The following is a 16,401-nucleotide window of genomic DNA, read 5'->3' on the forward strand; positions in this document are numbered from 1 at the left end:
CCTATCCTTTCACTGCTGTTACTACCGTGAGATTTTCAGATGATAATTGCCATTGAAACAGCTGTCACGGTGCAAAATTCAATTCATAAATATTTCGTTTAGATGAATTGGCCAGGAAGCACTTTTGACACATATCAGACAATACCAACTGCCCCCCAAAATAATCGCTGCACAAGTGTATTCTTTTTTTCATAATTTACTTCAAAGATAGTGTATTGTCCATTTTAAATACAAAAATGCTACATTAAATATACATGTTAGTCTTTAATACAAATAGACTCAGGCGGCTGCAGCGATTAAGACCATTCTTGTTACATTTTAGGATTAACCATTCAGAAACTAAAAATTTGAGGATAAGCATTTACTCAGAAAATAACTGTTCTCAAAATTTGCTTCATCATTGTTCTTTTTCTTTTTTTTTCAATGCAACCACAAAAAATAAATAAAAGTCCGCGGTGATTGGAAATAATCAGGTATTAAATGTTTGACATACCTTTCTTTAGTTCATAAGGGGAGTCTTTACAAAGATCTACCTGCGTTTGGCCTCTGACTTTCTGGCTCTCCCTTACCAAAGCCTCTGCTCTATTTAACACAGTCTGGTTTAATCCATTGAAATGTGCCGTGGAGCCCGTGGTTACCGAGCCGTGGTTACTGTGAAGGTGTCCAAAACTGCCACCATAGTTCGTGTAGCCGGGGTAGAAAGGGGAGGTGTAGTACAGAGGCCTGGACAGGACCGTGCTGTTCGGGAGAGGGCACTGAGGGGAGGACCGTGATGGAGACGCGTTGCTGCCCATTACTGCGCTCTGACCCAAACCGGGGCAAGCCTGTGGCACCTCGCCGCTGCCCTTACACCTGTCTGAGGACGTGGCGATCTCCGCAAGGGACCAGAGTTTGGGTTTAGGGGCCGACGGGGGCGAATGGATAACAGAGGTCACGTTGCTGGTCACCGTGCCCGGCGCATGGTTCAAGTCTGACGGCTTGTCTTGTTGCGCAACCGTCTGGTTTCCCCGGGGCACCGCCGACGGAGACGAGGTGGTGGGTTTTACGGACTCCGGCAGCAACTCTGTAGTCCGCTCCTCTTGGTCTTTTAACTCCGAGTCGCTCAGAAGGGGATCCGTGTCTTTGCCATGGTTCTCCTCTTTAAATCTGTCACACCCTAGGGCCCCCGGGTTCAGCAATTTATGATCTAAAGGAAAACACAGGGAATATAGTTACTGCGAAATAATACGAGTAGCAATAAAAAGTAAATAAAAATGTGGCTAAACTGTATGACCTCCAGCAAGTGATCACTGTAAGGCTAACAACCACCAATTCAAACAAAACGCAATTATAATTTTTAAAAAGCAATGATTTATGTTTTTCCCTTAAAATACTTTATCCTCATATAACTTTTATCAGTTTGTTACTGTGATGTGTAGGCTACTATAAATTTACTTCATGAAGATTTATGTCACCCTAAAAAGGTGGATAAACTCTGTTCCACAAATAAAAAGGTGGGTAAAGTGTGTTCCAATGTACTATATCCCTGGCAACAACAATGTGGCACAAAGGCCTGGGCATATGTTGACTATTTGAATTTACAAATATATTCTCGGTATTAAACATTATCATAATAATAGTTATGATAATAAGCATTCAACAATAGGCCCAAAGCTCATACAACCGGTGAAAACTGGGATATTAATGATCATATAGTGACAATAATTATCATTAGCCGAATACTCAGCGCAATACACCAGCTGTATCCTTATTATGCAGTTAAAGATAAATTGACTGCTAAACACTGTGCGTCACCAGCAATTTCAGCCCCTGAGAAGTCAAACGAGGGGAGTTCAAGGTGATTATTATTTAAAGCAATTGTCCCATTATAAATAATATACCACCATTAACCAGCAATCAATTTTGCACCCTGAGTGGAAACGACTGCGATGAAAAATTGATGATTTTTCCCCCCTTTTTTCCCTGCACCACCGACCTGACTCTGTGTCTGTGGAGTCTCCCTTATCTGTGGGCTTGTTAGGCTCGTCGTCGTCGTTTTTCTCCAAATCAATATTCTCGTCCTCCTCCTCGTCCTCGCTCCGGTTCCGGGGGGTCCAGGTCATCTTGTTCTCCTTCTTTAGCCTCCTCCTGGCGTTGGCGAACCAGGTGGACACTTGGGTGAGGGTCATTTTGGTGATGATGGCCAGCATGATCTTCTCGCCCTTGGTGGGGTAGGGGTTCTTGCGGTGCTCGTTCAGCCAGGCCTTGAGGGTGGCGGTGGCGTCCCGGGTGGCGTTTTTACGGTATGCTGGGTCACCGTAAGGGTAGGAGCCCAAGGGTGCTGCGTAAGGGTGGTATCCTATTGAGCCGGCCATACCCGTAGTGTGGTCATAAGGAGAGCTCTGAAATTTAAAAAGTGCGTAAAAAGTCATATTACACATTAGAGGGGAAACATTCCAGTTCCAAACAGCTTCAAAAGAGTTAAAACGTATGGCACATAAACACATACAAACGCGCGCGTGCAAACACACACACACACACACACACACACACACACACACACACACACACACACACACACACACAAAAACAAACAAACACATACATTGGCTTTTCTCTAGTACTTCAAGTTTTAACTTAATCTTTACGGAGTTTGTTTGAACTTGATTCCGTATTTCAAACGTGCTTTTTAGCGTTATTTTGGTTTAATGTATCAGATGTCATCGTTCAGTCACCAGCTATTATAGTGGCAATTAAATTAGCGTAATTTGCAGGTTGGATAAGGCATTGTCATCATGCGTAATAGGCCTAACATTCTGTTTCCTCTCATAAAAAATGATCAAATGCAGCCTGTTCTATTAGGATCCCCCTTTGTGGTAACTAGGCCTACCTAGCTGCTCTGTATGAATTATTTGTTGCCATCAGATCATTTTTTCAGTTTCATTGCACGCTGGGGATCCTACACAAAATTCCATCAAAATTTCCTCTTTCTCCATTTAAAAAGTGGGAAGTTAGTTTTACAACTCAGACAAGTAATATGAGGACAACAAAAGCAAGTACAGTGACCTAAATTACCGTCACTGAGCCGATGCAGTGAGTTGTTGAGCGTAAAAGCTTTTCTGCCCGTTCTTTGCAATAAAAACTGCAATTCACTTAAGAGCAATAAAATACTACACAGACAAATTGGTTGTGTTTACCCAACAACATCATTTCTGCAACTGACATTCTGTAATTTTATATCCACGCACTCCACGGCGACGCACATTTTCCCTCTCAGTCGGCTGCCTCCTAATGCGCAACGGACATTTAAGGCTTCTCTAACGAGGCAACATCTTCGCTTTTACTTGCAATTAGATTAAACAGTCATCTTTAGATTACTCACCACGTACGAGGTGAATGTGGCAGCTGCCGCCGCGTCTGCACTGTATGGTAAGTGGGAGTTGTAGCCTGGCGAGGCGCTGGTGAACGCAGTAGATCCGGCATAGGGCGCAAAAGCAGATCCCGAAGAGGATCTCCCAAGTTCCTCGGTCCTGGGTCCCGATATAACGCTGGTGCTGTACGCAGGGCAGGAATACAGAGCTAAAGAAGCGGACGGCTGGTACAAGTAGCCCTGAGGATACGCCATGCTGGAGCCCGGAGAGTATATAAGCCACTTAACTTGCGCACTTTTCCCCCCTTTATTTTCTCATGCGCTGCTGTCGGAGCGCATAGAGCCCTGTGTCTGCAGACCCGCTGTCTGTTTCCCCCTTCTAAATGACAGTGGCAAAGAAAAAAAAAGTAAAAATGATTAAATGAAAAGTCTACATAGGCTTAGATGTTGGATGGATTTTCTGGTCGCTGCCAGCCAAACCACTTGCCCGTCGGATGTTTTGTCTCGTTTTGTTTTTCTGTCGCTCCCTTATCTGAGTTGCACCGTCGCTCTCATGCCCATGCAGAAGTTTTTTTTACCCGTCGGACGGGGGCTTTGCTTGGGAAAATGTCCTGCCAAGATGCTAAGTTGGAAATTGAGGATCCTGACGCCTACTACGCTGCACACTACGCTCCTCCTCTCGGGGTGTAGTCACCGAAGGAAAAGGCGAGCTTATGCTGGGTAACCACAGCCCTGCCCAAATCCATGCTCGCTCTCTCTCTCTCTCTCTCTCTCTCTCTCTCTCTCTCCCCCTCTCTCTCGCTCTCTCTCTGCTTCTTCTTCACCCCCTCCCTCGCTCTCTGTGACTAACAATCCTTCTCCTTCTCTATTTCTCTCTATTTTTTCTCTTTAACAAGGCTCGTTGCAGTAAGTCTCAAGTGCGCCAGGCAGCCCCCCTTTGGATGGCGATATCATGCGAGTCTGTAGATCAACTCCCAACTTTCTTCTTTTTTCCAAATACGAAGCCGTCACTTTCACACTTGATCAATAACAAATCGGCTGTTGTATGCCAGGATATGGGCTTGCCAGATACCGACAGGAATAGAAAAAGCGCTCTACTGCTGCACTCTCTTTTTTTGTCAATGGTTATACTTTCTTTGTGCGCAAAAACTTGTCATTTTAAATATGTGCGTCAAAACAACAGACTGATGCTCCGTGATCTTCGTGCGTTTTATGTTAAAAATCCGCAATGGGAGTTTCAAATGGATTAGGACTTGTGCACGTCGACTTTCTAACGCCAGACGCATTTTGCATTGGTAAGATATGGCAACTGAAAAAGTAAAAGTAAGATGGCGCAAATACTCCAACAGGACACGCTCGTATAATTCCATCTGAATAGACATTGTATGTATACAAACTATTTCCTATTTCCTATTCCTATTTCGACATTTTTAGGCTGTAATTGTAGACGTATTTTTTTCTGTACCGCCTCTCGTGTTAGAGCTATTGACTGTGGCGACGGCTAAATAGTTTTTTTTGCAATATATCCTGGAATAAACCGGTCAGATACACACTCCCAGAAAGTCATAAACCCCCAAGCCAGGGCAGATTAATACCATATGAACTACACCAAATCCGCCACGACCAGTGGATGTAATCTCATTTGATCCCTGCAGATACATTTCTGTGCTGAAATATAGGATAGCCTAGATTTATTTAATATGGCACGCTTATCGGCCATTACTTTCTCTATTTAAAAGGCATAAAGCACCTGCCACTGAGATCAAATCAATCAGTAGCTATTCACTGGTAGACCAGCAAATAAAGTATTATTAGTAGTAGTAGTATTTGTACTATTAATAATAATAATATTATTGTTGTTGTTATTGTTGTTGTTGCAACAACAGTAATAATAATAATAATAATAACAACAATAATTATTATTATTTAATGACATTCAGAAATAGATGAGCTGGTCATACACATCACGCATGAATCTAACATGACTTTTTTATTATTGCTTTTATAATTATTATTATCATTCCCCATATTCAGACATTCAAAGGCCATATTCATTTTGGTGATTGTCTGACTTTCCAGTTCAAATCTCAGATAAGCCGAAAGGGATCGCTGTAGGCGCTGCTAAAGAGTGTGTGCACACACTGTCACGTGTTTTTACGCTCTGAAAACCTCTAGAGAGCAAAGAATGATGACGCTGGTACAGTGGGAGCCAATGCAGACTTAAAAAAAAAAGACAGAAAAAAGAAAGAAGGATAGATACACAAAGCGACCCTACAGTACAGCCTAATCATGATGACAATGATACTATGAGACCTACTTTCACAACCTCCCGCAGTGTTTAGACAATCAACTAATTACTGGAACTCTTCACATTTCCTTGTAAAAGCAATGGCAACTACTACAACAACGCAATTGATCCGCTGACAGTTATTAAGGAGCATGTGTATTACTTCAAGGTGGGGAAAAAAAAGTGTTATGTTTTCATAAGCAAAGGCTTTTTTTCTCACGCATTATATAAATTCCACTGATGATAATAATAAAAGTGAAATTATTATTATCGACTAAATCTCCACTGAACCTACATATCACACTAAATTTCCACTTTTAAGATTTGTTTGTGCCAAGGTGAGAGCTGTTACAAAATTACACGTTGAGTTAGTGACATTTATTTTTGCATGAAAGACGCGGCGAGAGGACAGTGTCAGGCACAATAGGCTGTATAGGCTGCAGATTTGAAGAGAGAACCTTGGATGGTGGCAGTATTGATGGGTCTATACTCTGTCATCAGTCTTCCTTAATGCGTTTGGTTAAGAGTTGCTTTCTGAAGTAGGAGGAGGACCCATAATTTGAGATCACGGAGCCTATAAAGGAGTTGCTTATGGCAGCCGCTACTACTTCTCATCACTGCACTGACAAAGGAGGTAGGTGAGTATAGTTTTGCTTATTTGCGCTTTTTATGTGGAAAGGTCCTTCGTATTTTAGTAACAGGCGACGTTACCAACCGAAGATGGTGCGTAAAAGTAGACTGTTCTCAAGATGCTGATCCCAGTCTGTAGCCTACTCTCTCGGTTGTTTTGACAAGTAAACTGCCAGCTATGTCGCTCTTATTCTGCTTGCCTGACAAAACAAACTTGGATTTGACGCATGAAAACGGCTGTGCGCGGCGCAGAAGAAGTATATGAAAGATGATGCATCACACTTAAAATGCCTGAGGGAGCAAAGCGTAATCTAATTTGGATATAGAGGCTATTATTAGACAGCATTACGCATTGTAGCGGACTAATTGCGCGGACGGCTGAGTTAAACAGTGAGTTAATGTCAAGCGGCGGACAGGTTTGTGGAGTGCACAAGGTCAGCTGTACCGCTCCCAAGCCTTCCTAGTCGTACAGGAAAATGCTTGAAGTATTCATGGGATTTTTACCCATTCTAAATCTGTGTCCTAAACCGATTAGTTGACACCAATTTTTCTTTGATGTATTAGCTGAGGGCTTTTGCCACTTGGAAGCCAATTGAAATTCAAAACAGTTTTCGCTCCAAATGCTTTGGGGAGATCTGCTGCAAATAATGGATGTAATTTATTTTTGACCTTGCATTTTTTTTTTTAAATATTAAATGATTAAACATATGTGCACTACACCACTGGACTAAACAACTGGCATCCTCCACAGCTATGATTAGCTATAATAACTGTAATTTATCCAGTTGTATTTATGTAGGCTATTTTTAAAGTGTTTAACAATGAGGCTATTAAATGAATTGTTGGTGCATTTAATTTATAATTGTATGCAAACTTTTTTGTGTTTCAATACTGTTGTTGTTGTTACCACCTTTTTCAAATGTATTAAAAATTAATAATTGATAAATGCTTGTTTGTGTTTTTTAATTTGTCCATTTCTGTGTTTAGCCTTATCCAAAGCATTTGACTGGAAGTCTGCTTATCCCCCCACCCACCCACCACCACACACACACACACACACACACACCTACCTCCAGAGATACCTTTGGTACTATGGTACCAAACTTAAATTCCTTTGAACTAAATTGTTTTAGGTTTTTTTTTTAAGTGATAATGATTGAAAGCACACACATACACACACACACATAAAAGCTGAATTCTAAATTTAAGAATCAATAGCTCCTATACAGACTCACATGTAAATGTAGGCCATCAAAATATTACGTCTGTCTCTATCAAATACTCAATTTGCTCTGAGTAATTATACCTCATTTTTCAACAACAACACTATTGTTGTTACCCTTCTGTGATTGTTAACCTGGAATGGTGTAATATTTTACCTGTTAAATATCACAATTATTGTCCACATGGGCTGATACACACTTCAGATTTGATCCTTTGGTTTGACTTAAAAAGCACACAACACACGTGGAGCATCATGAGCCAATATAGCTCTCAGGATATAGGATATTTTCCCTTTTCTGATCTCTCCTTCTTTTATCTATGTGAATGAAGATGTATGGACAGAGAGAGAGTGTGTGTTCGGTTTACTCCACCTCCTATGGGGCCTGTCCACCCCGCCCCCCGCCCCCCTCACCCCCTATCCGCGATCCCCGCAAGGCTGAATGGCAGGGCCCCGGACTGGCTAAGTGATGAAATGATGACCCTATTATGAGAAGCGATTCCAAAATGAGAGGTATCAGACAAAGATTGCACCCTTCTCTCACTGCCACACCATTCTCCCGCGCCCAGGCTGCCAGCTGTGCAGATGATGATTGATTTGCTCGAGACGGTTTGCAGGAAGCACCCATTGATTTTTCAATGTCTTATCAAAAAAAATATATTTACAGTTGTATCCATAGGGCGTATCCAGACACCCCCCACCCCCCACCCCCCCTTTCCAAATGGGGGATAGTATAAAAGGGATAATACTCCCTACTCCATGACAAGACAAATGACCTGTAATATTATTTCAGAAATGAGTCAATAGGCTCAGTGACTAAACGAATATTGATTGGATATAATGAAGCCTGAGTAATGTGAATATGAGCTCTTTCAGGGGCCCCGCTGCAGACTCCACTATCAGCATCTATATAGGGGCAGCAGGCTTCTCCAACTCAGTGGTTTACACACAATACACCTCCGCTGCTACTGCTACTGCTACTGCTGCTGGGAGAAAATACACCCTGTGTTAGTGAATATCACAGATGGTGAATCCACACACTCTATCAACACTCCCCTATTCCTCTCACTGGTGTGTACGTGTATATTCTGATTCATGATCTGAGGGCTTCCGTGCCTGACTGTTGTCTTACCAGACTTGCGGCTAAATAACATGGTTGTTTTCAAGGTGCTATAGGCGCCATATGGCAATCATCTAAATCCCATACCTGATAACTACTTTGAAGCTCTTGAGGCATGTAGGAGGTGCTCCTGCAATGCCTTCACGAAGGTAAAGTGATACAACGTACAAATCAAATGACTACCGGAATGCTAAAACCACAGTGTGGGAGCTATGCCCTAGATATTTGCACTGACTTAATCCAATAGAAATAGTATGAGTGAGTTGCAGGGGCTCCCAGGTCTGTTGCTTGCTTATGTATGTGATGCATAATAGAAGTTGACGAGGTTGGTGATAGATCACAGCCCAGGTAGTGTAAACACATTAACCCCTCAGGGTTTGTGCGCATGTTCTCTCTCACACTCTCTCTCTCTCTCTCTCTCTCTCTCTCACCCCCCCTCCCCACGTTCATCATCTTCCCTAAATGCGTTAGTGGAGCACAAACCAGAAGCAGCCTTAATCTGTCAACATGCCCTTTAATTGGAGGGAGAAAACAACACGTGCTTCTAGTTGTGCCATTTCTAAGTGCACATGCCAAAGAAACATGGAGTTCACCGAGGAAATGATCCCGGGAGAGCAGGGCATAATTAAAAGTATCTTTTAATAGGCTTGTAATGCTGAGCCTGACTCTTGTTGCCTTAAGTAGAGGGCGAACTCTGTGGCTGGAGACGGACATGCGGGGGGCTTCTGCTGAGGGAGCCTGTAAACGATACGTCGCCTGGCCGTCATCAGACATGCAGTCTCCGCCTCGGTCACCGCGCTCAGGACACCGAGCGCTTTCCCCCCTCCCATAGACACCTCCGCTCGCCCCGTTCCCATGTTCTTTTGTTCCCCCAAATGAGGGATTCTCCTCCATAACATCACCTCTCCTCCTCTCGTCCCCGGCCACTTCGGCAAGTTGTGTTTCACCTCCTACTCCCAGCGCCGGTGGGGAGCGAGAAACGGGACTAAGGGGTTGATTTGGGGCCTGCTACACTGTAATCAAATGAGACTGCTTAGGGGAGAGGAGAAGGAGGAGGTGGAGTATTATGTTCTGCCGTGCATTCCACTGCAGCAATGTTGCTTTTTTGTTTTTGTCAGGGCGGACTTTGATGCCGTATCCCCTTACCTTTGTAGTCCCGGCAGCCATGTTTCATAAACACAGAATGGGAAACATCCTCAGCATTAGAAATTTAGATTGCCGCTTTCCTCCTGCCACTCTGCATTCCGCACGTGCCCAGTCGCATTCTCCTTCTCCCAGTGCTGAGGTATTAAGTTTCCTCTCCCATGCCTTTGATACATTTAAACGTCTTACAATCAGCCCCTTTTATTCTGTGTGTCATGTATAATCTGTGGCAACAACAATGCCAACATGGCTCTATCTTCCTTTCGCTCTCCCGGTAATGAAGTATTCCAGTGCCACTGTTTTGTTTCAGGACAATTGCACATGCCAGCAGCTTACATACTGTAGAAATTGAGAAGGTGCCAGGTGTTCAATGTAGACCTTGTCTTCATGATTGAGACTGTAATTTTAATTAAAATCAAGCTAAGCATTCTATATTATGCTCCATACTTTGTATTATCACACAGGGAATAGGCAGTGCTCAGTTGTCTTTGTAGTTAACCGAAAATCTCAATAGGATACAATGTAATGTTATTCTAAATCTATCTTAACTCATTAAAACCCAAAGTGTTCAGCTCTGCTTCCCATATTTTCTTTTTTTACTGCAGTCTGTGTGATATGCTCTCTATAGACTAATTTCACATATAATTGAATATTTAAATGTCAAAAATGGATAGTTCACCAAAATTAGAATCATTGCAAAGTAATGAAATTACTCCTGCAAGAGGGCACTTTTATTGGATGTGGTGTGTGATTCTACTGATGTCATCGGAAACCTTCCTCCCTGTACTGTGCTGAGCCCCAGGTCTTCCTCTTCTTCGAGAGAGTATCTGCTTTGTCCAACATCTGACACACTGCCCTGGGTGATTGAGCCAGACGTGGAAAGCCAAAGCGGAGATGCTCTCCTTAATGCCTGACACCTGGTGCAGATTTGGAAGGGATTCCACTACAGGTACGGTCTTACCTCTTCCCCAATCCCAGAAAGTCCCTGAGGTATTTCCTTTTCTGTCCACGGCTGTGTTTGTTTCCCCTCTGCTTTGCCACCCGACTCTCTGGCCAACGTCAAAGTCTCGGCCTGTGTTGGGATTAGGGCGAAAAGGTGTCGAACGATGCCTATCATCTCTTTGATACCTTACTGATTTTTTTGGCATAAATATTGTTTTTGAGGCATCAAAAGGCTTAAAAACAATGGATTCCTGCAATGGGATCTCATGTTTTGAACAAGGCAGAGCATTTTTATTGAGAAAATCAATGGTGCACAGTCAAAGTCTATTTAGAACACCAGATGGGCAAACGTTACCCAGATATCAGTTAACTGCATAATGAAATGTGCTTTCATTCAACAAAGAAAGGAATCAAAAGTATCAGAACTAGTATTGGTATTGAAACGTTTCCAATGATGGCATTTTAAGTTTCCTAATCCCACACTTCTTCTCTCTCTTATCTGTGTGTCCCTGCCGTTGACCCCCCCCACACCCTCTGTCAGGGTGTGTTTTACAACTGGACACGCTATCCAGGAGTGCTGCTGCTCACCTTACAGCTTGCAGGCACATCTGCAGGCCGTGCTGGGACAGCGTGGCTAGCCAACGTAAACACGACGAGGACATCAAAGGCTGGCAGCCCGGGCCGCACCACCTGAGCATGTTGATTGCAATGCACTGCAGTGTCACCTGACCTAGGAATGGAGAGGGCTTTGTTGTGCCCAGCGGTGGCATTATATCCAGGAAGGGCTAAACAGGCTCTTTACCAAAGTACACAGTGTTAGCGATACGGCTCGGAAGCAGTATTTAAAGATCAAAGGCTTTTGGCTGGATTTTTTTTTGTTTGTTTCAAAGGAGATTCAAAAATGACCTTTCAGTAGTTTGATGTAGCAATTGAATAGTTTTGTTCCAAAATGACACTTCCAGCATTTGCATAAAAACAGTGACACCTACTCAACATAACAAAAAAAAAGAAAAGAAATGAAAACAAAGTGTGTTACTTTCTGAAGGAAACTGGCTTACTTAGAACTTATGCAGAATCTGCCCTCTGTATTTTGGAGATACGGTTTTGGAATAGAACTCCCAATTATTATGAATGATACTACACAATAATATAATGGCGTTCCTAGGATATCTCACTAGGATATCTTACCTGAGTATCAATGAAACACATGAGGAAGTGCATATTTGGCGTGCTTTATAGGCACACTATTTATGTTGACACATGCGACTCTCTCCCCAATGCAAATGCAATCTAAACATTAGGCGAGGGGAAGGCAAGCGTAGCCCATAAAGGCTGTGAGCTCCAAACACTTTGAACAGACAACTATCACTAATCACTCCCAGAGCAGTGCGGCGTGTAATTACTCTGCCAAACGTTTGCCTTTCACAGCTTAGCACCGGGAGCCCTGACCCTGCGCTTCCCTGTCTTTCCTCACCACCCTGCATGTGGAAGGGGAGGCAACCCCCCCCCACCCCCCACCCCCCTCTTCTCCTTTACCGAGGGGGCAGGCAAGCTGAGCTCCCTCTCAATATTTAGAGAAAGAGTGGAAGAGGAAAGAGAGGGAGAGAGAGAGGGAGGGAGGGAGGGAGGGAGGGAGAGAACTGAGGTTGGTGCTTCCGGCTTTGTGGGAGCCCATTTAAACAGGCTTTGAAACCCTAGCCATCCGGAGATCAGAAATAGCCTTATTGACTGCATGGGCCCAGAAGTGACTGAGCACACGGGGTTCTGAGAGTTCACCCTTCCTCGCCGCACGGCGCAGGAGGGGGGCAAAGCATGCTAGGGCCATCTACAAAGACTCTGGACATTAATTTTACATTAGGAGAAAAATAATATTGTTCCGGCTATTTTTAGCGTGTCAAGGTGGTATCTCCATTTTGTGTCTTGTGTTGTCTTACAGAGCACCCCCCCCAGCCCCATACCCCCCCCCCCCCCCCCCCCCCTCTCTCTCTCTCCTCGGCCTCCTCTCCTTTAGTCTTATTTACTGATGTTACTGATGCGCCTGTCAGTCTGTAGTGTGATCCGTCCTCTGTCTGGGTGAATGCTGATAAGATGACACAATGCAAATATGAAGTGTGAGGAAGCTGCCTTGGCAAGCAGGTAGGGAGTGCAGGGACTGGGATCCCATAATGACTATTAGCTGGATTTCACGGCCTGCCTCTGATCTCTCGCAATGACAGGGGCCTTTATATGAGGCTGGGTGTGCCAGTATTGGCTCACTCACCCCCAGCCCATAAACTCACACTCGTGCACATGTGCACTCACACACACACACACACACACACTGCAGGATAATATACAGTATATGACACTGTATATGATACATGAAGTTGAATACTTTATGACAGATACGACCATTGTTCCCTTCAAAAAATGTGTATACTTTTTCTTGTAATAGCATGTGATTATAATTATAGATTTCTTTTTGAATAAATGGAAGATTGGTATGTTTTGATATTTTTAGATGGCTCATTGGCACAATGGAGTCACAGAACTTTTAAGCATAAATTATCATTTCAGCATATTATAGACACATAATGTGTCCTTATCTTAATTTCACTGGTACTCGTCTTCAGCATATGCCCCTTCACAAGTGTTGTACAAGTTCATTTAGACTTACAGTAGCTTAAAGTGCTCTCTTGGTTGCTGTGCGATATTGTAAAGGCTTTTCTGAGAGCCCCATTTTATCATTGATGTAGTAATTTCACTTCATCAGTCAGTTGTGACTAAAAATACATCAGGGATTAGCTTCACGGCCAGACTATCTCACACGGCTTTGATAACATAATGGGGGCTGGTTGCTCATGGTTACAGTCATCTGATATAGGTTCATAACATTCAAAACTACACATACAATACTACAGGGTTTTAGAAAAAGAAAAAAAGAACGATGAAGTGTGATCACTCTAAACTCTTGTGAAAATAATGTGTCTTCCTCCCTGTTAATTCCTTTGTAGGGGCATTTCGCAAAGATGAAAACAGCACCCACCCCCACTCCTTCCCCCTTCCCTTTTCTATTCTACACAAATTAGCTATGGTTCTGGAGGGCAAAATGACAAGAGGTTACTGGAAGACTATGTGTTTAATTAATTGAAAAATGCTTAAATTGCTTTTACAGTTGTTATGTGGAGTGAAAAAAGGGAATCCGTGTTGCCAGTACTCAACCATAATTAGCACCCGTGGGAATTAAATATTTAGCATTAGCTGTGTTGCAGCACTTAGGACACAAATTTCTATTTTAACTATGAAAGCGAGCCTGTCTTAAGTGCATGCGTCTGTGTGGACAGCTGTGCAAAGGGGAACAGCACAGGATATTTCAGCGAGACACCCCAGTGGCATTCCGGGTCCTTCCACATCACATGTGTAAGAGATATGGCAGTTGTATTCCCGGGGGTTAGGCATTACTCAGAGTATTTAGTTTTCTAATTAGGCTGAGGGCCTTCGTCCATGCCTGCCACCACCATGGGAGCCAATGAGAATTTCCTCTCTTATGTGTCAACTCGCTCTCTCTGAGACACAGAGAGAAAGAGAAAGAGGGAGACAGAGAGAGAAAGTGTGTGTGTGTGTGTATGAAAGAGGGAGAGAGAGAGAGAGAGATACACATGGTTGAGGGAGAAATAAAAGACCTGGGGAAAAGCCTTTGTTTATTCCAACTTTAATTACACATTGCCTTTAATGGCTCCAGTGGCATGTTGGAGACTAGAGAGAGGAGAGAGAGAGGCTGTGGAGCCTTAATGATCTGTAGTAGTGGATGTCAGCAGAGCCATTGGAGACTTAAAGCCCATTTTTAACAGTCCCTTTTGGTTTGGGGCTGGAGGCGACAGCTCAAATGGGGTTCACGCTAAGCCACACTAGACTAGACTCGGCTAAGGGGGCTACTTCAGTGTCTGGTCAGCCTCTTTCACAGAGGGACTGGGCTATGTGGAGGCATCAGCAGCTGACCACAGCAACTGCTGGACTTGTCAGTGCGCATCAGGTTACCCACTAATGAGAAGTAATAAGGGTTATCCCAACTTCATAAGACTTTGATCTTTGTGCACGGTGGGATTTAGAAAGGGAGTTGGGGAAGGTACGCTAAGATTGGAATTGGAATTTGAACCCTGTTTTATGTGTGTATAGGGGAGGGTTGAGGAAAGACAACACAGAGGTAATTAAGCAGACTAACTTTGGAGCTCGGGATGAACGCTTTTTTGGAGTTTAACATATCGTAGGCTCGACCGAAATGGATATCTTGGATTAGTCACCCAAGGGGAAGGACACAGGAGATTACCACTTGGAATGGAAGGTTCTCCAAAATCACTGTGGTCAAACATGGCTGCTGTTGAAATATAATATACCATAATGGGCCTCTGTATGACACTGTAACCCTAAGATCACCACAAACATGGTTTATCTTTCCAAGCTTGTATCTAGCTCTGGGAATAATACATTGAAGTCAAGACAGAGGACCGAACAGGATGAAATCATTGAATCATGTTCAGTTAACACAAAAAAGTATGTAGCCCTTTTTAAGGCTATGTTATCTGTTTTGAGACACGCTTCTCTAAAATTCAACTACCTCAACTGCAGCCCAGAATGTTAAAACCCCTTGTTCTGTAAAACAAATTCTCAGGATTATTCAAAACTCAGAGAATTAGGGTGGAAAAATCCATGCGTAAAATTACCGTCCATTCAACTTCAGGCAATATTTTCCTCTAGAGGCAAATATGTTAATTGGGGTTCCTAAAGTAGCTCAATCCTCAGGTTATTTAATTTCCCCAACAGCCCTAGCTGTGCTGAATTCAGAGGGAAAACTCAGTCTTCACACAAGCAAGATGGCCATCAAGGGAAAATAGAGGCAATGGGGAGAAACAAGCGAGCACTAGTCAAGGTTATGAACAAGAGCAATATCCATGGTGTGTTGAAAGCTTTTTATGCAAGACATGTCAGATTATATATACTAACTAAGAAAACAAAATGAAAATAGATTATTTGAATCTTTCACGACGCAAGGAAACAATTTCAAAACGCAGTTACAGTAGCGGCAAGTCAGTCCCTTGCTTCTTTTCTGTGCCTAAATGGTACTGTACTCAGCTGTGCAGCATGATATATGCCAGAGAATCTCTATCATCTCCATGACTGTCATGTCAGCTCATTGCTTCCATGTGTTTTTCCCAGAGACCTTGTTGATGTTTGTTGTGTGCAGTCTGGTCGCTGGCCCTTGGTGCTGCGGCAGCCTGGTCAAAAAGACGCCCTGGCAGTGTCCCAGCGTGGACGCATCGCCCACGCACACTGCCCTCGCCAGCTCCCAGCAGTCTTTGTGGCGAACCACTGACCGTGCTGCACCCTATTCTCCTCCAGCCCAGCAAATAATGTGTCAGAAAAAGATTATTGATAGCCCATAAAGGACGAGCCTGAACCTTGTTGCCTCTCCGCTCCAACTTTAAAGAACAATGCAAGTGCTAAACCATCAGTTTGAATGCTGCACTGCCTCTGAAAGAGCGCTGCGTTTTTTTCCCCGCTATGTTGTTTGGTTTGGATAAAATGGGTTACAACTGGAACACGAACAGTCAACAATTACCTCTATTTGTTGCATTTTCCCTTACATTTGAAAGCCTTGTAGTGAGGTTGGCAACCTTGTACTGTCTCTTTTCAAAAGAAAAATGAGAATCCCCAAAAGGTGCATTTGAATT

General features: G+C 43.4%; 1 protein-coding gene across 2 annotated transcripts; it reads right to left on the reverse strand.

Annotated features, from left to right (window-relative positions):
* Window positions 1–383: 383 nt before the first annotated feature.
* irx5a (iroquois homeobox 5a) lies at window positions 384–3,604 on the reverse strand. 2 transcript variants are annotated; one of them, XM_071516626.1, is made up of 3 exons: window positions 3,362–3,604; window positions 1,976–2,381; window positions 384–1,186 (listed from the first exon to the last, which is right to left on the reverse strand). In XM_071516626.1, exons 1-3 carry the CDS (start codon window positions 3,602–3,604, stop codon window positions 477–479), a joined length of 1,359 nt encoding a protein of 452 aa, XP_071372727.1. In that variant the 3' UTR covers window positions 384–476. The 2 variants fall into 2 exon arrangements, with proteins under 2 accessions (XP_071372727.1, XP_071372728.1); XM_071516627.1 differs by having other exon boundaries at window positions 1,967–2,381.
* Window positions 3,605–16,401: the final 12,797 nt, after the last annotated feature.

Source organism: Centroberyx affinis, unplaced genomic scaffold (assembly GCF_046629955.1).
Source record: "Centroberyx affinis isolate AG114_WGS23_722 - 3 ecotype Tasmania unplaced genomic scaffold, CSIRO-AGI_Caff_v1 ptg000418l_1, whole genome shotgun sequence".
NCBI classification, from domain to species: Eukaryota; Metazoa; Chordata; class Actinopteri; order Beryciformes; family Berycidae; genus Centroberyx; species Centroberyx affinis.